Source organism: Aotus nancymaae, unplaced genomic scaffold (assembly GCF_030222135.1).
Source record: "Aotus nancymaae isolate 86718 unplaced genomic scaffold, 86718_ANA_hifiasm-v0.15.2.pri h1tg000102l, whole genome shotgun sequence".
NCBI classification, from domain to species: domain Eukaryota; kingdom Metazoa; phylum Chordata; class Mammalia; order Primates; family Aotidae; genus Aotus; species Aotus nancymaae.
Genome location: NW_026988517.1, coordinates 1,056,777 through 1,079,458, shown reverse-complemented (window position 1 = coordinate 1,079,458; position 22,682 = coordinate 1,056,777). Strand labels below are relative to the sequence as shown.

Here is a 22,682-nt window from a genome sequence, read left to right as displayed (position 1 = left end):
TTTTTTTTTTTTGAGAGGGAGTTTCGCTCTTGTTACCCAGGCTGCAGTGCAATGGCGCGATCTCGGCTCACCGCAGCCTCCGCCTCCTGAGTTAAAGCAATTCTCCTGCCTCAGCCTCCCGTGTAGCTGGAATTACAGGCGTGAGCCAGGGTGACAGGAAGATTTCTTTTCTTTTTTTTTTTTTTTGAGACGCAGTTTCGCTCTTGGTACCCAGGCTGGAGTGTAATGGCATGATCTCGCCTCAAGGCAAACTCCGCCTTCTAGATTCAGGGAATTCACCTGCCTCAGCGTCTTCCCAAGGAGCTCGAATTACAGGCGTGAGCCACCCCGCCTGGATGACTTTTTTTTTTTTTTTTTTGAGAAGGCGTTTCCTTCTTGTAACCCAGGCTGGAGTGCAATGGCAGGATCTCAGCTCACCGCAACCACCGCCTCCTGAGTTCAGGCAATTCTCCTGCCTCAGCCTCCTGAGTAGCTGGGATTATAGGCACGTGCCACCATGCCCAGCTAATTTTTTGTATTTTTAGTAGAGACGGGCTTTCACCATGTTCAACAGGATGGTCTCGATCTCGTGACCTCGTAATCCACACGACTTAGCCTCCAAAAGTGCTGGGATTGCAGTCGTGAGCCATCGCGCCAGGAAGATATGTTTTTCTTTTTTTTTTTTTTTTTTTGAGACGGAGTTTCTCTCTTTTTACCCAGGCTGGAGTGCAGTGGCGCCATCTCGGCTCACCGCAACCTACGCCTCCTGGGTTCAAGATATTCTCCTTCCTCACCCTCTCGTGTAGCCAGAATTACAGGCGTGAGCCACTGCGCCAGGAAGACTTTTTTTCTTTTCTTTTTTTTTTTTTTTTTGAGACCCAGTTTTACTCTTGTTACCCAGGCTGGAGTGCAACCGCGGGATATCGCCTCAACGCAAACTCCTCTCTCCTGGATTTAAGCAATTCTCCTTCCTCAGCCTCCCGAGTAGCTGGAATTACAGGCGTGAGCTGTAATTTACCCAGGCTGCACCAGGAAGATTTTTTTGTGTGTTTCTTTTTTTTTTTTGAGAGGCAGTTTCGCTCTTGTTACACAGGCTGGAGTGCAATTCCAGGATCTCCCCTCAACCCAAACTCCGCCTCCTGGGTTCAAGCAATTCTCCTGTCTCAGCATCCCGAGTATGTGGAATTACAGGCGTGAGCCACTGCGCCCGGATGATTTTCTTTTTTTTAATATGGGGTTTCACCATGATGACCAGGCTGATATTTAACTATTGACCTCAGGTGATCCACCCAGTTTGGCCTCCCAAAGTGCTGGGATCGTTGGCGTGAGTCACCGCGCCCGGAAGTTTTTTTTTTTTTTTTGAGACGGAGTTTAGCTCTTTTCACCCAGGCTGCTGTGCAATGGCACGATCTCCGCTCACGGCAAACTCCGCCTCCTGGGTTCAAATAATTCTCTGGCCTCAGCCTTCTAAGTAGCTGGAATTACAAGCCTGAGCCACCGCGCCCCAAAGATTTTTTTTTCTTCTTTTTGTCAAGGAATTTCGCGCTTGTTACCCACGCTGCAGTGCAATGGCACAATCTCGGCTCACTGCAACCTCCGCCTCCTGGGTTCAGGCAATTCTCCTGCCTCAGCCTCTTTAGTAGATGGGATTACAGGCATGCGCCACCGTACCCAGCTACTTTTTTGTATTCTTAGTAGAGACGGGGTTTCACCTTACACTTCGCCGGAAAGATTTTTTTTTTTTTTTTGAGATGGAGTTTCGCTCTTGTTACCCAGGCTGCAGTGCAATGGCGCGATCTCGGCTCACCGCAACCTACGCCTCCTGGGTTCAAGCAATTCTCCTGCCTCAGCCTCCCGAGTACCTGGAATTACAGGGGTGAGCCACCGAGCCAGGAAGATTTTTTTTTTTTTTTTTTTTGAGACGCAGTTTCTCCCTGTTACACAGGCTGGAGTGCAATGGCAGGATCTCGCCTCAACCCAAACTCCGCCTCCTTGGTTGAAGAAATTCTCCTGCCTCAGCCTCCCGAGTTGATGGAATTGCTGGCGTGAGCCATTGCGCCCGGATGGTTTTTTTTGTTGTTTTTTTTTTTTGTTGTTGTTGTTTGTTTATTTCTTGTTTTTTTTTTTTGTTTTTTGAGACGGAGTTTCCCTCTTCTTACCCAGGCTGCAGTGCAATGGCGCGATCTCGGCTCACCGCAACCTCCGTCTCCTGGATTCAGGCAATTCTCCTGCCTCAGCCTGCTGAGTAGCTGGGATTCTAGGCATGCGCCACCATGTCCAGCTAATTTTATGTATTTTTAGTAGATATGGGCTTTCACCATGTTGACCAGGATGGTCTCGATATCTTGACCCCGTGATCCACCCGCCTTAGCCTCCAAAATTGCTGGGATTGCAGGCGTGAGCCAGGGTGCCAGGAAGATTTTTTTTTTTTTTGAGACGGAGTTTCGCTCTTATTACCCAGGCTGCAGTGCAATGGCGGGATCTTGGCTAACCGCAACCTCCGCCTCCTGGGTTCAAACATTTCTACTGCCTCATCCTTCAGAGTAGCTGGAATTACAGGCCTGAGCCACTGTATCCAGAAGATTTTTTTTTTCTTTTTTTTGAGAAGGAGTTTCGCTCTTGATACCCAAGCTAGAGTGCAGTGGCACCTTCTCGGATCACCGCAACCTCCGCCTCCTGGGTTCAGGCAATTCTCCTGCCTCAGCTTCCTGAGTAGATGGGATTACAGACACGCGCCACCATGCCCAGCTAATTTTTTGTATTTTTAGTAGAGACGGGGTTTCACCATGTTGACCAGGATGTTCTCGATCTCTTGACGTCGTGATCCACCCGCCTTAGACTCAAACAGTGCTGGGATTACAGGCGTCAGCCACCGCGCCAGGGAGACTTTTTTTTTTTTTTTTTCCCCCGAGACGGAGTTTCGCTCTTGTTATCCAGGCTGAAGTGCAATGGCGCGATCTCGGCTCACCGCAACCTCCGACTCCTGGGTTCAGGAAATTCTCCTGCCTCAGCCTCCGGAGTAGCTGGAATTACAGGCGGGAGCCCCTGTGCCTGGATGATTTTTTCTTTTTTCTTTTTTTTTTTTTGAGACGGAATTTCGCTCTTATTACCCAGGCTGGAGTGCAATGGCACCATCTCGGCTCACCACAACCTCTGCCTCCTGGGTTCAGGCAATTCTCCTGCCTCAGCCTCCTGAGTAGCTGGGATTATAGTCACGCACCACCATGCCCAGCTATTTTTTTCTATTTTTAGTAGACACGGGCTTTCAGCATGTTTACCAGGATGGTCTCGATCTCTTGATCTTGTGATCCTCCCGCCTCAGCCTCCCAAAGTGCTGGGATTACATGCGTGAGCCACAGCACGCGGCAGATTTTCTTTTTTTTTTTTTTTAATAAGATGGGGTTTCACCATGACGACCAGGCTGATATTTAACTATTGACCTCAGGTGATCCAACCACTTTGGCCTTCCAAAGTGTTGGGATTGCAGGCGTGAGCCACAGCGCCCGGAAGACTTTTTTTTTTTTTTTTTTTTTTTTTTGAGACGCAGTTTAGCTCTTGTTACACAGGCTGGAGTGTAATGCCACGATTTCACCTCAGCGCAAACTCCGCCTCCTGGGTTCAAGCAATTCTCCTGCCTCAGCCTCTGGAGTAGCTGGAATTACAGGGGTGAGCCACCGCGCCAGGAAGATTTTTTTTTTTTTTTGAGACGGAGTTTCGCTCTTGTTACCCAGGCTGGAGTGCAGTGGCATGATCTCGGCTCACCGCAACCCCTGCCTCAAGGGTTCAGGCAATTCTCCTGCTTCAGCCTCCTGAGTAGATGGAATTACAGGCACGCGCCTCGATGCCCAGCTAAGTTTTTGTATTCTTAGTAGAGACGGGGTTTCACTATGTTGACCAGGATGTTCTCCATCTCTTGACGTCCTGATCCACCCACCTTAGCCTAGTAAAGTGCTAGGATTTCAGGCGTCAGCCACCGCGCCCTGAAGATTTTATTTTTATTTATTTATTTATTTGATACGCAGTTTCACTCTTCTTACCCAGGCTGGAGTGCAATGGCAGGATTTCTATTCCTCAACGCAAACTCCGACTCCTGGGTTCAAGCAATTCTCCTGCCTCAGCCTGCCCCGTAGGTGGAATTACAGGCCTGAGCCACTGCGCCGGGATGATTTTTTTTTTTTTTTTTTTGAGACAGAGTTTCGCTCTTGTTACCCAGGCTGGAGTGCAATGGAACGATCTCCGTTCAACCCAACCTCCGCCTCCTGGGTTTAGGCAATTCTCCTGCCTCAGCCTCCTGAGTAGCTGGGATTATAGGCACGCGCCACCATGCCCAGCTAATTTTTTGTAATTTTAGTAAAGACGTGCTTTCACCATGTTAACCAGAATTGTCTCGATCTCTTGACCTCTTGATCCGCCCGCCTTATCCTCCAAAAGTGCTGGGATTTGCAGGCGTGAGCCAACACACCGGAAGTTTTTTTTTTTTTTTTTCCGAGACGGAGTGTCGCTCTTGTTACCCAGACTGGAGTGCAATGGCGCGATCTCGGCTCACCGCAACCTCCGCCTCCTGGGTCCAAGCAATTCTCCTGCCTCAGCCTCCTGAGCAGCTATAATTACAGGCGTGAGCCACCACGCCCGGATGATTTTTTTTTTTTTTTTTGAGACGGAGTTTCGCTCTTCTTACCCAGGCTGGAGGGCAATGACACGATCTCGGCTCACCGGAACCTCTGCCTCCTGGGTTCAGGCAATTCTCCTGCCTCAGCCTCCTGAGTAGCTGGGATTATAGGCACGCGCCAACATGCCCAGCTAATGTTTTCTATTTTTAGTAGTGACGGGCTTTCATCATGTTGACCAGGATGTTCTCGATCTCTTGACGTCGAGATCCACACGCCTTAGTCTAAAAAAGTGTTGGGATTACAGGCGTCAGCCACCACGCACGGAAGATTTTTTTTTTTTTTTTTGACACCGAGTTTTGCTCGTTACCCAGGCTGCAGTGCAATGGCGCGATCTCAGCTCACCGCAACCTCAGCCTCCTGGGTTCAAGCAATTCTGCTAACTCAGCCTCCCCTGTAGCTGGAATTACAGGCGTGAGCCACCGCGCCTGGAAGATTTTTTTTTTTTCTTTTTTTGAGAAGGAGTTTTGCTCTTGTTACCGAGGCTGGAGTGCAATGGAACGATCTCGGCTCAACCCAACTTCCGCCTCCTGGGTTAAGGCAATTCTCCTGCCTCAGCCTCCTGAGTAGCTGGGATTACAGGCACGCGCCACCATGCCCAGCAAATTTTTTGTATTTTTAGTAGAGACGGGCTTTCACCATGTTGACCAGGATGTTCTCAATCTCTTGAAGTCGTGATCCACCCGCCTCAGCCTCCCAAAGTGCTGGGATTACAGGCGTGAGCCACCGCGCCCAGAAGATATTTTTTTGTTTGTTTTTTTGAGACGGAGTTTCGCTCTTGTTACCCAGGCTGGAATGCAATGGCGCGATCTCCGCTCACCACAACGTCCGCCTCCTGGGTTCCACCAATTCTTTTGCCTCAGCCTACCGAGTAGCTGGAATTACAGGCGTGAGCCACCGAGACAGGAAGATTTTTTTTTTTTTTTTTTTGAGACGCAGTTTCGCTGTTGTTCCCAGGCTGGAGTGCAATGGCACGATCTCGACTCACCGCAACCTCCGCCTCCTGGGTCCAAGCAATTCTCCTGCCTCAGCCTCCCGGGTAGCTAGAATTACAGGCGAGAGACACGGCGCCGGGATGATTTTTTTTTTTTTTTTTTTGAGACCCAGTTTCCCTCTTGTTAACCAGGCTGGAGTGCAATGGCGTGATCTCGCCTCACCGCAACCTCCGCCTCCTGGGTCCAAGCAATTCTCCTGCCTCAGCCTCCCGTGTAGCTGGAATTACAGGTGTGAGCCACCGCGCCAGGAAGAATTTTTTTCTTTTTTTTTGAAACGCAGTTTCGCTCTTGTTACCCAGGCTGGAGTGCAATGGCAGGGTCTCGCCTCAACGGAAACGCCGCCTCCTGCGTTCAAGGAATTCTCCTGCCTCAGCCTCCCGTGTAGCTGGAATTACAGGCGAGAGACACCGCGCGGGGATGAATTTTTTTTTTTTTTTGGAGACCGAGTTTCGCTCTTGTTACCCAGGCTGCAGTGCAATGTCGCGATGTCGGCTCACCGCAAAATCTGCCTCCTGGGTTCAAACAATTCTCCTGCCTCAGCCTCCTGTGTAGTTGGAATTACAGGTCAGAGACACCGCGCCGGGATGATTTTTTTTTTTTTTTTGAGACCGAGTTTTGCTCTTGTTTCCCAGGCTGCAGTGCAATGGCGCAAACTCGGCCCACCGCAACCTCAGCCTCCTGGGTTCAAGCAATATTCCTGCTTCAGCGCCCCGGGTAGCTGGAATTACAGGCGTGAACCACCGTGCCAGGAAGATTCTTTTTTTTTTTTAGATGCTGTTTCGCTCTTGTTACCCAGGCTGGAGTGCAATGGCGCGATATAGCCTCAAGGCAAACTCCGCTTCCTGGGTTCAAGCAATTCTCCTGCCTCAGCCTCCCGAGTATCTGGAATTACAGGAGTGAGCCACCGTGCCCAGATAATTTTTTTTCTTTTGAGACGGAGTTTCGCTCTTGTTACCCAGGCTGGAGTACAATGGCACGATCTCGGCTCACAGCAACCTCCTCCTCCTGGGTTCAGGCAATTCTCCTGCCCCAGCCTCCTGAGTAGCTGGGATTACAGGCAAGCGCCACCATGTCCAGCTAATTTTTTGTATTTTTAGTAGAGACGGGCTTTCACCATGTTGACCAGGATGGTCTTGATCTCTTGACCTCGTGATCCACCCACCTCAGCCTCCCAAAGTGTTGGGAATACAGGCGTGAGCCAGCGCACCCGGCAGAATTTCTCTTTTTTAATAAGATGGGGTTTCACCAGGACGGCCAGACTTATCTTTAACTATTGCCCTCAGGTGATCTGACCACTTCGGCCACCCAAAGTGCTAGGATTACTGGCTTGAGCCCCGGCATCCAGTCGAATATCTCTGATTTTTAAAAATAAAGTTGGCCGGGCATGGTGACTCATGCCGTTTATCCAAGCACTTTGGAGACCAAGGTGGGCGGAACACCTGAGGTTGTGGGATCAAGACCAGCCTGACCAACACGGTGAAACCCCGTCTTTAAAGAATAATAATAAATAAATTAAAAAATAAATAAAGTTAAGGCTGGGTGTGACGGCTCACGCCCATTATACATGGACTTTGGAAGACTGAGGTGAGTGGAACACCTGAGGTCCGCAGTTCGAAAGTAGCCTGGCCAACATGATGAAACCCATCTCTTCTAAAAATACAAAAAAGTTTGTTGAGCATGGTGGCGAGGACCTGTAATCTCAGCTCCTCAGGAGGCTGAGGGAAGAGAATCATTTGAACTGGGGAGGCAGAGTTTGCAGTGAGCCAAGATCCTGAAACCGTACTGCAGCCTAGGCAACAAGAACAAAACTCTGTCTCCAAAGTAAATAAAAAAAGAAATAATTAAATAATAAAGTTTACACTGGGCACAGTGGCTCACCCCTGAAATCCCAGCATTTTGGGAGACCGAGAAAGGAACATCGTTTGAGGCTAGGAATTTGAAACCAGCCAGGTGACAGAACAAGATCCCATCTCAAGGAAATTTTAGCTGGGTGTGGTGCTGTGCACCTGTAGTCCTAGCTACTCAGGAAGCTGAGGTGGGAAGATTGCTTAAGACCTAGAAGTGGGAGGCTGCAGTAAGCTACCATTGCACCACTGCACTCCAGTCTGAGGGACAGAGCAAGATCATTTCCGTAAAAAAAAAAATAAACAAATATAATCTTCCTTTTTTTGAGACAGACTCTTGCTCTGTCACCCAGGCTGGAGTGCAGTGGCATGATCTCGGCTCACTGCAAACTCCGCCGTCCGGGTTCAAGCGATCCTCCTGCCTCACCCTCCTGAGTAGCTGGGATTACAGACGCACACCATCATATCTGGCTAATTTTTGTATTTTAGGAGAGACAGGCTTTCACCATGTTGGTCAGGCTGGCCTTGAACGGCTGACCTCGTGATCCACCTGTCTCTGCCTCCCAAAGTGTTGGGATTACAGGCATGACACACTGCGCCGGGCCAGAATCTGACTTTTTGAGAAGGTTTGTAGATTAGAAGATTTACAGGGCTGGGCATGGAGGCTCTTGCCTATAATCCCAGCACTTTGTGAGGCACAGGCGGGTGGATCACCTGATGTCAGGGGTTCAAACCGGCCGGACAACGTGGTGAAAACTGGTCTCTAATAAAAATAAAAAATTGGCCAGGCCTAGTGACTCAGGCCTGTAATCCAAACTCTTTGGAGGTCAAGGCAGGCGAATCACCTGAGGTCGGGAGTTCAAGACCAGCCTGACCAACATGGTGAAACCTCGTCTTTAAAAAAAAAAAAAAAAAACACACAAAAATTTAGTTGGTCACGGTGGCCCACACGTGTAATCCTGGCACTTTGGAATACTGTGGTGGAAGGATCATGAGGCCAGAGGTTCAAGACTAGCCTTAACAACATAGTGAAACCCATTCTTTGTAAAATAATAATAATAATAATAAAATAAAATAAATTAAAAAATTACCTGGGTATGTGCTGGCTTCTGCAGCACATACACTAAGGTTGGAATGATACAGAGAAGATTAGCATGGCCCCTGCGCAAGGATGACATGCAAATTCATGAAGCGTTCCATATTTTCTTTGTTGTTCTTAAAAATCAAATAAAAATAAATTTAAATTTTAAGTTAAAAAAAAAGAAAATTAGCTGGACACGGTGGTGGACACCTGTAAACCCAGCTACTTGGGAGCCTGAGACAGGAGAATTGCTTCAACCAAGGCGGCAGAGTTGCAATGAGCCAAGATCAGAGCATTGCGCTCCGGCCTGGGTGAAAAGAGGGAAACTGTATCTCATGAAAAGGCCGGTCAGGGGAGATTTATCCAGAACTTCGTTTTGACAATTGTAGACAATGATCTCTCTAATTTATTATTATTATTTTTTTTTCAGAAGGTGCTTTACTCTTATTACCCAGGCTGGAGTGGAGTGGCGCGATCTCGGCACACCGTACCCTCCACCTCCTGGGTTCAAGCAACTCTCCTGCCTCAGCCTCCAGAGTAGCTGGAATTACAGGCGTGACTCACCGCGCCCGGAAGATTTTTTTTTTTTTTTTTTGAGAAGGGTTTCGCTCTTGTTACCCAGGCTGCAGTGCAATGGCGCGATCTCGGCTCTCCGCAACCACCGCCTCCTGGGTTCAAATAATTCTCCTGCCTCAGCCTTTTGAGTATATGGAATTATAGGCGTGAACCATCGCGCCCGGATGATTTCTTTCTTTTTCTTTTTTTTTTTTTGAGACGAAGTTTCCCTCTTGTTACCAATGCTGGAGTGCAATGGCACGATCTCCCCTAAATGGAAACTCCGCCTCCTGGGTTCAAGCAATTCTCCTGCCTCAGCCTCCGGAGTAGCTGGAAATACAGGCATGAGACACCGCGCCCGGAAGATTTTTTTTTTCTTTTTCTGAGAAGGAGTTTCGCTCTTGTTACCCAGGCTGGAGTGCAATAGCGTGATCTCGGCTCACCACAACCTCTGCCTCCTGGGTTCAGGCAATTCTACTGCCTCAGTCTCCTGAGTAGCTGGGATTATAGGCACGCACCACCATGGCCAGCTAATTTTTTCTATTTTTAATACAGACAGGCTTTCAGCATGTTGACCAGGATGGTCTCGATCTCTTGACCTCGTGATCCACCCGCCTCGGCCTCCCAAAGTGCTGGGATTACAGGCTTGAGCCACCGCGCCCGGCCCAGAACCTCACTTTTACAAGAATAAGGAGAAATCACAGGACATCACAGACATTCCCCCTTTCAGCTACAGCAGGCGGCGAAGAGGGTCAAAGCCTCAAAGCAAGGGGCGGACAAGCCAAGCTTGCAACAGCAAAAGTGAGATGCAGAGACCACAACAGATGAAGTCCACGCCCAGAAGCCACGAGCTGGAAAGGCCATGCCAAGGGACCAAGACATATTACCTTTTAGGAATGTGGTTTCCGCTCTTCTTCTGCACCGAGGAGTGTCCAGGAGAGCCGCGTCCCAGGCCCCAGCCACTGCGGGGATGGTGCCATTGGCTCATGTGGGTCCCGAAAGCCACGTACCCAATGCCAAGCCGGCCAAAAGCGCAAGTCCGCCACCCTCAGTGCTATTAACAGGATAAGACCCGAGACCGAAAGAGACTCGGAAGCCAGCCACGCAGAGCTCCGGCATCTCGCTATTAGGCATATCGGTTGTGAGGGCCTAGCCGCGCAGGCTTACTGAGAGGCTTGATTTATACACAAGACTTTGGTGGCTACAGCGCCCTCTTTAGCCAGAGGCCGGTAGCACAGGTCAATGAGGGTGTGTATGTACCCTTCAGAATTCAAACAGTGTGGCACAGGGAAGTCCCTCTGTCCCTGCCCCGTACCTCCTCTCAGCACCCCTCCCTGTCCTTGTGTACTCTTCTAGATATTTACAAGTGCTTACACTCACATTTCGCAGACTGTGTATAAATATTTACTTTCACACATACGTATATCCTTTTTGTTTTTAGTTTCTCAAAATGTTATTTCGCTATGGGTTTTGCAAAGCGTGCTCTATTTTTATACAAAAGGAGAAACTAAACATATTCTACAATTTATTTCGAACACTGATTTTCCCAAAACAGAGATATAGACCAAGGGAACAGAACAGAGGCCTCGGAGGCGACGCCACACATCTACAACCATCTGATCTTTGACAAACCTCACAAAAACAAGCAATGGGGAAAGGAGTCCCTGTTTAATAAATGGTCTTGGGAAAACTGGCTAGCCATGTGCAGAAAGCAGAAAGCAGAAACTGGACCCCTCCCTGACACCTTACACTAAGATTAACTCCAGATGGATTAAAGACTTAAACATAAGGCCTAACACCATAAAAACCCAAGAAGAAAACCTAGGCAAAACCATTCAGGACATAAGCATAGGCAAGGACTTCATGACCAACACACCAAAAGCATTGGCAACAAAAGCCAAAATAGACAAATGGGACCTAATCAAACTTCACAGCTTCTGCACAGCAAGAGAAATAGTCATTAGAGTGAATCGGCAACCAACAGAATGGGAAACAATTTTTGCAATCTACCCATCTGACAGAGGGCTGATATCCAGAATCTACAAAGAACTAAAACAGATTTACAAGACAAAAACAAACAAGCCCATTCAAAAGTGGGCGAAATCTCTACGAAATCGTTCTACTATAAGGACACATGCACAGAAATGGCAAAATCTCACTGAAGTTTCAAATGTCGAATGCTTCAAATAAACAACACTGCACCAAAGAAGTACATTTGAAAATGAAGGCTCCCCAAATAGTCTCATCTGGGGATGCTCCCCAAATAGTCTCATCTATCGACATGCAGAAGCTTCTAAAATTTTTCAATATTTTTATTAAAAGACACTTTATAAAAGGCAAATAAAAAGCTTAAGCAACTAATTGATAAGAAAAACTAAATGTGCTAATTTTTGTCTTAGTTACTATCCTGATCCAAAGGTGAAAAGAAAGTTATCCTGAATTATAATATTTGGTTCTTCACAAGTTGCCTAGAAATGAAGTAAGCAGGGATGAAAACAAAGTCATGTAACAATTTACTCTATGTTTTGAAGACAGCAGGTAACATCGAATTTTTATATCAAGCAATGTATAGGTGGAATACCAATATGGTTTATGGAAGAAAATAGTTAAAAAAAAAAAAAAAAAAAAAAAAAGATTAGAAATTTAGAATTTCAGATGAATTTCTAGTTTGTTTATTCTGCACTACACTGAAGTATTTTTTTGTGAGTGTTTAAGATTTATTTTATTCACAGTCTCTCAGAAGTTTCTTTTTCTCTTGGCATTTATTATCAGGATAAATGATTTTTTGTTTAAAAAAATTACCAAATTGTTGTATAGGCACATAGCGTGCAAATATTTTGGAAAGAAAATGTATAATCTTTATGATCCAGCTGATTTTTAAGATCATTAAATATTTGTAATAAAATATTTCTCAAAACAGATGCAGCCAAAATATTTGGTTGCTTTCAGAAGCATCTGTCTAACTGAGATATGGGGAAGGAGCACAAATCATTCTCTCTTCCAGTCCCTGCTGAAAGGGTGAGCCTGTAGTCTATATATATATAGCAATGACTAAAGTTAATTATTAAGAATTATTTGATAGGTAAAAATAAAAGCTCATGCTTTATATAGATTGATGAACTTTTTACCTAACAAACAAGTGTAAATACAAATTGCCTTAGATAGGAAAGCTGAGAACAGATAATAAAGTAAGGTAACATATTAATTTAGATAGAACATAAAAGCCAAGCTAGATTTGGGAATCAAAGAGTAGGGAGGGCTGAGCCAGATTAAGAAAGTTAGACTATTACTGAGCTGGAACTAAGAACCAGGTTTGAATAACCATTTCCTTAGTGACCAATGGTGCTGTCATAGATTTGTACTGGACCATGGGTAGAAACAAATGCATCTGTAGAGTTCTATAAACCTCTACTTACCAACTGCAAATGTATTTTGTGCTTACAAAACTCTTACTTATAATAAAGTAGTACTCTGTTTTCAAATTGTTAAAACTCTTAAAGCATACAGGCTGTAAACACAAGTAATTGGCAGCAAAGCTTAGAAGGCTGACATGTAAATCTTTGTGTAAATAAGATTCCTGTAACTAGGCTGCTCACACCCAAAATATTGTCTAAATTACTCTGAAGTGATTCATATTTCAGAGAAATATTCAAAGAAAAGTTAACATGTATATGCCACACTCCCTCACGGCCCATTTCAAAGCATTTGAGGAGCATCTGAGGAAAGGCCATTTTATTCAGCTGTAATCCCCAAATATACCCCCAATATTTTTAACTTATTGTATAAGCAATGGGTTAGTGGTTATGACACATATTTTAAGATGACAGTCTGTTATAAAATACTTGTCTTAAATAAATACACTCTAAATCAAATATTTAAGAATAAAACCTAAATATTTACAGAGAAGATAATTATTCTAAATCAACTACAACACATATAAATTATAAACTAAGACATTCAATATATGTCATTTTTCTTATTACAAGAGATGATAAACAATAACCTACATTATTACTCTTAGGCTAGTTGTGGCAAAGCGATTCCAACCTTAATATATAAAAGAGGCATCTATTTCTAAAGTTTTCTTTGTAGTGAAATATGACAGATGAAATCCCAGTTTTCACTTTCTTTCTGTTACAACATTAAACTGAAAAATATTCCCTTGGGTCAAAGCTTTCGTATTTGCTGCATATTCTATGAATTGAGCAAGTGGCCATGTTAAATAGTGTGCCAGAATATGTATTGTTCCACAAGTGCTTTCTCTTTCCTGTGTGTTCAGTCTAGATCCAAATTAGGTCTCATAAAAATATACTACCTTATCTTTGCCTGTTCCAAGTCTCAGCTGATAGGTGATGAGGTCCCTTTTCACAAAACTGCTAAAGACAGATCCAAGCATCTCAACTCATCTACTACTGAGTTCACCAACAAGATCTGGAAGGGCATATCGATATAGCTTCCCATGATAGAATAGGCTTGTGCTATTTCATTCTCTTCCTGTGATGGCTAGATCCCTTAATATTTTACCATTCTATACCCATGAGACCTCATCTTGAAGGCCTAATATTATTTTTGATAACAACTTTGGACCACAGAAAAGTATAAGAATTAACTGAAAAGGAACTTCAAAGAAGAAAAAAGAACGAAGAAGAAGACCAACAAATATCAATGGATGACTCCTAGTTTTCTAGTTAACACAATATATTCTATTATGATGTATCAGAAGGTAAGACTAATATGTTGTTTTGTCAGTGGATTTTATGATACATACTTTTTCTTGAAAGGAATTCTGCAGCGAGTTCTTTTTCCTGTAGAGAAAGGTTGATCATTTGTTTATTATAGAGTCAAGAATTTATAAAACTTTTTTCTAAAATTTCTGATCATTGAATCATTTTGTTGTATCTAAGAGTTTTTCTATAGAAATTCAAAATGAAGAATATACCATTTTTTCCAATCCTTCTATTTTACTTTTTCCCTAGATTGGCCTCTAGTTTTAGAAATGTACTTTATTACTCATGGGAACAGACTTATAGCTACAGCATAAACAATGTACCTCTCTGATCTTTGTTCTTTTAACACACCTTAGCCATGCCCACTTTGGTTTCTCTGAAAAAGGATATAGGATTTGCAGGGAGGGGGCAGTTGAGTTTCTTCTGACTGTTAAAAGGTCTGATAGAGCAGCAAGGCATCTGACCAGAACTTTCTGATTGTCATTTATTTACTCTTTGAAATGCTATAGTTCTACCATTCCCTCCCCATATTCCATGGCAGGAAGAAAATAGTGAATGATTATTCAATAACTATGGGTTAAAATCATGGATATCTAGCTATATTTAATACCAGTTTAGATGCATTCCTTTTCTGTTTATGACAATATTCTATTATGTGTTATTACATTTACCATCACACACTAATGAAATAAAAATATTCTGAATTCCAAAAAAAAGTATAGCTCAATCATAAACATAATAGAAAATAAAATAAATATTTATTAAAACAAGTTCTAAAACTGAAGTCTGATTTATTTTCTTACACTTTTGCTGATTTGAACTGTTTCTTTTTTCTTTCTACTTTCTTAAGTACACTCCTTTTAGGCCTGTACTCCACATGATTAAATTTACATTTTCCCCAAAGTTTATAATTCAATTTTAAGAAATAGGCAGACTGAAAACTACGTCCTATATTTTGGCAGGAAAAAAAAACTTCACTGGGTCCAGTTCATAAAATGGGTTTTGTGACAACAGTCTATCCTTAGACTAGTACCTTTTTGCAGTATGCAACTAGGAGCATGGAAGCTGATGTCAGTGATATGTTCTCTATCATTTGCCCTCATTTGTTTTTCTAGGATCTGGTTTCTTAGGTCAACCCAACTTTCCACAGGTTTTTCTCTTAGATATTCTGCAACCTAATGCATTCAGATTCATTTTTCTGTTTTCTTCATGTTATATCGTTGGCATAAAACATAACTCAAGGAGTTCTATGTATTCATTGATACCAGTTCCCAATAGACTTTCTGCTCCAAAAGCATGCAACACAGAACCAAAGTACAAAGGCCTACATGTAAATTTAATCTGAAAACTGAAAAAGCTTTATTAATGACTATTAGAAAACAATTTTATTAACCGGATAAAGCATGGCATCAGCAGAAATGGCAGAGTAAGTATCTCAGATATTCATTCCTCCAAAAAAAATAATGAGTAAATGACAAAAGAAAAATGACCAGAATTATAGTTTCTGGAACTCTAGAGAATTAATCAAAGACTTGCAGCGTTCCAGAGAGCACTTATTTAGGAAAAACAGTGAGCCTAGGTAATAGCAATAGGTTTTGGTGTTTTAATTTGTCTTATTTTTATCCCCTCGCTTCAGCTTCATAATATCCTTCAAAGATAATACCCTGAAATCATAGAAACATGGTTTTATCTTGGTACCTGCCTAAGATCTAGCATTATAGTTTGGTATATAGAACCACATAGTAGGTTCTCAATAAATGTTTGATAAATAAATCCCCACCTAAAGTCTTTTGGATTGTGCCTACTTCTCTCTAATGGCAAATGAAGCCTTTGTGCATGCCACTAATGGACTTTGATAACTGATTCTGAGTTTCTTTCTTTCAATCTTTCCTATATAACATTGTCAAACTTACTCATTATGTATGCTAATTTGACCATTATACTTGCACTAAAAACCATCAGACTGTTAGCCAATAAATAAACTACAAGTTTTAACCACAGTCTTCAGGATAATAGATTTATTGCTGTCTTCACTCTGTTACTCCTTATACCTTCCCTGTAATACACGCTTACTCATCACCTAAGTGCAATGCTGAATTATTGCAACTTTACTCCCACCGCTGTTATATTTTCTTTATTTTCATTCCTTTGGTACTGAATTTTCATCTCTATTTTATAAATCTTTTGTAACATTAAACAACTGAACAGAAACAAGAAAACTAAGCAATAAGTGAGAGAAGAGAAAGAAATGATGGAATAGATGTGAGACTTCCACAGCAAACTCCTATAAAACTCGGAGTTAAACCTGAACAAGAGGAGTGTGACATATGTGTCTTTACTCTTTATTTGGATCTCTGTGTATGCTTTTGGAGAAGAGGTAAGAAGCTCCAGGTAAGATAAAGAGTTTTTTATTTTTCACCAAGCTAAGATTTATAAGGAAAGAATATCCAAAACGCTTGCTATGGAATATTCAAGTGATTTTTGTAGTTCTACATTCCTGTGTTGAAGAAGATAAAAATGCACTTTTTACAACTATATTATGAGCCTCTTATAACCTTTTCTGTAAAGAGGTATGTATTTATATTTCCAGTAAATAAAAATGTATGCATCCAATAAATAAAATAAGCAATGTTATTTTACATGTAGTCTACATACGGTCATCAAGTTTTATTGCTTTGAACTAGACAAGTCAGTGTCCTTCCTTCTGCATCTCTTACTGTGTTATGTATCATATGAATACTCAATAAGTCAAACAAACTGGTATTTATCTGTCTTAAGGTAAAAATTATTATTTCAAGAAGGCTGGTCTGAACATGTCAAGGTCATTTGCCATCACTCACAACTTAATTTACTCAATCATCTTCATGGGAATTTGGGGTTTGTAAAGTCTTTCCTAGACTTCATTTGTCTTGCTGATTTTTTAAAAATATTGTGGCATGGGTGTAAAATAACTCATTGCTATTACTTAGATTCATGTTTTCCTCTCTCTCTTTTCTTGAGTTGAGAAAAACAGATATAAACATCAACAAAATAGGTGGTCACTAAGGTTTGAGGAGTGAAAAGTCCCTGGGCTTAACAAATATCTCTTCTACTATTCTACTATTAGAGATTATTATTTTGTATTAATCTGCAAAATACCCTTTAGGGTGGGGGATAACTGATTAAGTCATTAATACTATAGAGTAAACTATATTACCAGTATTAGAAAGCCAATAGTCTCAAAAAGCATAAGGAATGGTAGCTATTTCAAAGAAAAGAAAGGCAAAGAAATAAATACAGATTATGAGAAATTACCTGAAGAAAGCTATGATGAAGATACACTTCAAAGTGGCATGGAGACCCTGACAATAGGTGGATTATAGAACTACAGAGGAGATATGGAGATAAAGAAAGGGAAGGACAAAGATTCAGTTTGTCTACAACTTAAGCTAGTGCTGAAAGTCTGCAAAAGACTATAAATTTCACTAAATCCAAGTAGAACTACAAAAATTGAGGATTCCATGTAATCATTTGCTTATGAGCAGCACTCTTATGTAATCATTAAAATTTTTATTTATGATTACACATAATTCCTTAGATACTTACATATTGGTGATAAGAGGAGAAGAAACTATTCCCAGGTCTGTAGCCTGAGCCTGAGGTCCTATTTATCAGAAAAAGAAAATTATATAGTTTGTATCCGTCCTCAGCAACTTGCTAATGTTAATCCTCTAGTAGGTATTTATTTTCTGTTGTTACTACCTTGTTTATAAGCTTTCAGAGACTCTCCACAGTGAAGTCCAAAATTCTTAGCAAGAACCTGTACTATAAGATCTGATGTCCTTTTCTACCTCTCTAGTGTCTTCTCTGACTAGTCTTTCATATATATGCTATGGTCCAGAGACAGAATATATCGCCGTTCCCTAAATATATCATGTTTCTCATGCCTCTCTGGCCAATGGTTTTGCAATTTCTTTTAGCTCTCATTCAGCTTATGTCAACTCTTGAAAGTCTTCCTTGAAAACTACCTGAATAAATACCTTTCCCAGTGCTCTCAAAGCACTCTAAACATGTTTATATTATAAAACTCATCATGCTATGGATTAGTTATGTTAATTCTTGTGTACACCTGATTATTATATAAAATAAAATAATTGATGTGTGATCAATTTTATTTTATTTTATTTTTTAAATGTTTTCATTATACTTTTAAGTTCTGGGGTACATGTGCAGACTGTGCAGGTTTGTTACATAGCTATACACATGCCATGTTGGTGGTTTGCTACATCCATTGCCCCATCATCTACATTAGGTATTTCTCCTAATGCTATACCTCCCCAATTCTCCAACCCCCTGCTATTCCTCCCCTAGCCCCCCACTCCCAAGACCCTGGTCTGTGATGTTCCTCTTCCTGTGCCTATGTGTTCTCATTGTTCAACACCCACTTATGTGTGAGAACATGCAGTGTTTGGTTTTCTGTTCTTGTGTCAGTTTGCTGAGAATGATGGTTTCTGGTTTCATCCATGTCCCTACAAAGGACATGAACTCAGCAATTTTAGAGAGAAATGGACTGAGATTAAGAGTGTACATATCTGAAAGTTAAATGTGAAGATAAAACTATTTTTAATACAAAAAAACTCTTCTGTGGTTTCCAGCAATATGCTAAACAAGTGTCTTTCATTTTGCCTAGAATTCAGTATAGAGCATTAAAGTCATACTGCTAAAAAATAGCTAAACTTTCAAAGAGATAGTAGAACTTTCTGAAGGTAAAACAATTGTGAGAACACAAATCTATAGTGATAAACAAATGCTGAAGCTGATACCTGCTCTAGGGACATTGGCCACATCTGGAAATGTATTGTCTGGTCAGAGCATTTAAAACAAGACTTTGGGCCCCCAAAAGATGGGGAATTAAAACTAACAGCTCCTAAAAACATGCAGATGCTTCTTGACTTAAAATGGGGTTGACATCACAATAAACGTTAACATCATAAGTTAAAAATATGTTAAGCTGGAAATGCATTGAATACACCTAATCTGCTGAACATAACAGCTTAGGTTAGCCTACTTTAAATTTGTTCTGAACACTTACATTAGCTTACAGTTGGACAAAATCAGCTAACACAAAGCCTACATTATAATAAAGTGTTGAGTATCTTATGTAATTTATTGAATGCTATACTGAAAGGGGAAAAACAGAATGGTTGTATGGGTACTTAAAATACAGTGTCTATTGCATGTTTATTGCTTTCACACATCCTAACATTGAAAAATCATAAGTCTAACCACTGTAAGTCAGGGACCATCTGTATAGGATTCCAAAGAGCTACATTGTCAATTAGTCATCTACAAGAAAAAAAAAAAAAATCATACCAGAGAGGAAGCAGACAAATTATGCCTTCGCTTGTGGCCATGGATGGAGAAGGAGGAGGAGAAGATAAAAGCATTTCCTAAGAACTCATAATCACAGATACTGTTTTCTATACCCTCGAGTTTCAAATCCACAGAAACTATTGCCCTTCAAACTGCATATGAGAATTTAAGAGCCCTGTAGCAAAGAAATTAAGGAGGAAGTTTAAACTTTTCCACAAAAAAGCTCCAGACTCAAGAGACTTCTCCTCTGAATTGTGCTAAATATTTAAGCAAGAAATTATGCTAATTCTACACAACCCTTCCAAAAAATTAAAGAAGAGTGAACATTTTCTATCTCATACATTTACATCAGAATCACTTGATACAAAATATCATTACAGATATTATAATAAATTACAAATTTTTCCAATTCCCCCATGAACAAATATGCAAGAATCATAAAACAAATTATAAATATCATGTATAATATGTAATATAATATTATCCTGACCATTACATTAATAATATAGTAATCATCATATAATTAAAAATAATATAATAAATACAATATGGTATTCTAATGAATATGTATCACATTTCCTTATGTTTTGGAACAATATTAAGAGGTACACAATCACCAATGCTGTTCAACATTGTACTGAAGGTCCTAGACAGAGAGAAATAAATGAAAAGTGAATCCCAACTAAATAGCAGCAAGCTATTTTGTAGAAATTGACAAGTTTTTAAAATTTGTATAGAAAGCAAAGGCTCTAGAATAATGAAGTCAACTTGGCATAACAACAAACATTGGATAACTCAAACCACTGAATTTTAAAACTTATTTTAAAGCCACAATAATAAAGAAAATGAAGTATTTGCATAAATACAGATAAATGCATCAATCTGTGATCACTTTATATTTTCAAAGTTGCCAAAGCACCTAGATTCATACAAGATAAGTTAGAATCCTCCTGTTTTCCCAGGTAGCAAGAAGAGCTATCAAACACCACTAGAATCATGCCAGAAATACCACTAGAGCTATAATTAAGGAGCTTTCATTGGCCAGAGGTGTTACAACATGAAGACAATGAGAAGACCTTAATGATGATCCACTTTTACTTAACAAACAGTAAATACATTTTCTCTTCCTTATGACTTTCTCAATTTAACAATATTTTTTCTCTAGTTTACTTTATTGTAAGATTATAGTATATAATATATATAACACACACAACATATGTTACTCCACAGTTTATCTTATCAGTAAGGTCAGAGATGAGCTGTTAGTAAGTTTCTGGGCAGCCAAAAATTAAATGTAAGTTTTTTACTGTGCAGGAGGTCAGTGCTCCAACTCTCAGCCCTTAATGTTCAAATGACAACTGTACTTCTGGTTGTTCTATACATAATCACCAAAACATGGAAACAACACCAAATTTCAAATTTCTTTCAGTTCAAGGATGAATAAACAAACTCTGAGGGATCCATGCAACGGAAAGGAACAAACTATTGACACATGCAATAACTTGGATGAATTTCAGGGGTATTATGCTGAGTAAAAGAAGCCATTTTCATGAAGTCAAATGATGTAAAATTCTATTTACATAACATTCTCCAACAGAAAAATATATCCATGAGAACACAGCACTATTTGATAATAATCCCAGAGGTAACATAACTAATAATCCCAGAGGTAATTTGGGATTATTAGTTGGGAGAAGGAGGGTGTGACTGCAAATAAACAGGGTGAGGGAGATTTTTGGAATATTGGACTGTTCTATATGTGATTGTGATCGAGGTTACACAAATCTATACATGTGATTGTACACGTAATTGCACAAAATATTCCATTTTGCTTTAGGATGATTTAAAAAAACAAAATAAATGCCTTGAGATATTTTCTGAGAATGAAAAAATACAGAGACAAGATAAGGAGCTGCAGCAGGAAATTCACTTTGAACTCTGCCTGGAGAATCACCAGCTGCAAAAGTGTGTGGGGCAAATTTCTCGTAAGAGTATAGAGGATGTGACACTGTTCTGAGTTCACACTCATGACGCTATGATGAAATGGAAACCAGAAAGACCTGATTATGGTGCATGGGAAATAGGGGCACCTCTAAAAATGTATGACGTGTGATGTCACTATTGTGTATTTCTGAAATTCGCAAGAAGACTACAATGACACATATACCCTTCACTGAGACTGGAGAGTAGCTATACATAACCGCTCACACCCAAGGCTGATATGAATCACATTACTTTACATTTCATCTTTCAATAAAGTTAAAAGTTAGGTAAGTACTGAACTTTAGATGCTGATAAATGCTTGCTGAAACAGTCAGAGCTTCATTCAATAGGTAATAGTTTTAACGGTGGAGGAAGAAACCATCAGAACAGAGTTTTAAGCATAACAAGCAACAGTACAAAATGGATCTGAGGCAGGTAAAAAAAAGTCAACAAAGGCTAGTTGCTAATCTACTGCAGTGACACAGGAAAGCTCTGACCTCGAAATGGGTTTCATGGGATACTATGATGAAGCTGCATGGAAAATAATCAGCTTCTTTCCTGATCATACACAATCAAAGATAGTTAAATCAAGTCTACAGTTCTGCATTCTGGCCATGAAATTGTAGCTAATATCAGAAGAGAAAAAACCATTGTAATTTCATAATGTTATAAATAAAGGAAACTGGTAGAGACTGGGCATAGCAAAGCCATTTCTCCTTGTAAACTTACTTCATTTTTTCTCTCTTCATTTATTTGTTCCTTCTTTTTTTCCCTAATTCTCTACCTTCACCCTTTCTTACTGGTTGGCAGTATAATAGAACACAATGTTGCTATATAAGAGCAGTTATCTTAGGTACAAGTTTGTATCATTTCAGTAGTTATTTTAAATATAGGGAGGTTGGTTGGAACTACAGTACAGGCAAGCCTGTCCCCTGAGCCAACTGATGAGATTGTTATAATTTGTTATAATTGTTACATATGTGCCTACTTTTCAACTTGAACTGTAATACAGAAATGCCTAGAACAGTGTCTGGCACAAAAGGAGTAACAAGTGTAAATACACAGAGGATTACAAAAGGATATTTAGGTAGATAAGCATTTCCTACTTAGCTACATCATCTTTTAATGTTCTCACATTCACCATGTGTTCCATCTTTACCTTCATGCTTCAACGTCTTTTTCCCCGTTTTGTTTCTTTCGACACCGGTAGCTTGTATTTTTTGTAAATCAGCCCCTTTTTTTTTAAGAACGTGTTGTTTCTGCAATATTAAAGAAAATGTATTGGTTAATATTAACTTGTCATTAGAAATGTAAAACAATTTATTTAAAATGTCACAATATATTAAAAATGGATTATCAGTCCTGTCTTGACTTGTAATGTTACAAAAATAAGAGAATAACAAAGGGTAAATTTCCCTTGTGATCAAACACAAAGAATACATTTAATACACAAGCAATTTGCCTTTCTACACATCGTCAGAGGACTAATCCAGTTTCTG

The 22,682-nt window shown here is 40.8% G+C and overlaps 1 protein-coding gene and 1 non-coding gene across 15 annotated transcripts in view; one reads left to right on the top strand and one right to left on the bottom strand.

Annotated features, from left to right (window-relative positions):
* The window catches only part of LOC110567215 (fibrous sheath-interacting protein 2-like), a 48,163-nt gene that overhangs the window by 13,010 nt on the left and 12,471 nt on the right, over positions 1 to 22,682 (bottom strand). For 3 of the 14 annotated variants that reach the window (XM_064370173.1, XM_064370175.1, XM_064370176.1), the window contains exons 4-6: positions 22,343 to 22,442; positions 17,434 to 17,491; positions 13,890 to 13,926 (exon numbers count right to left, since the gene is read on the bottom strand). In XM_064370173.1, the coding sequence (XP_064226243.1) occupies positions 13,890 to 13,926; positions 17,434 to 17,491; positions 22,343 to 22,442 (195 nt within the window). The other 11 variants (XM_064370168.1, XR_010340143.1, XR_010340140.1 and 8 more) reach the window with 11 other exon arrangements.
* LOC135272052 (U6 spliceosomal RNA) lies at positions 8,585 to 8,691 on the top strand. The gene has a single exon (XR_010340158.1). It is a non-coding gene; the product is annotated as a U6 spliceosomal RNA (small nuclear RNA).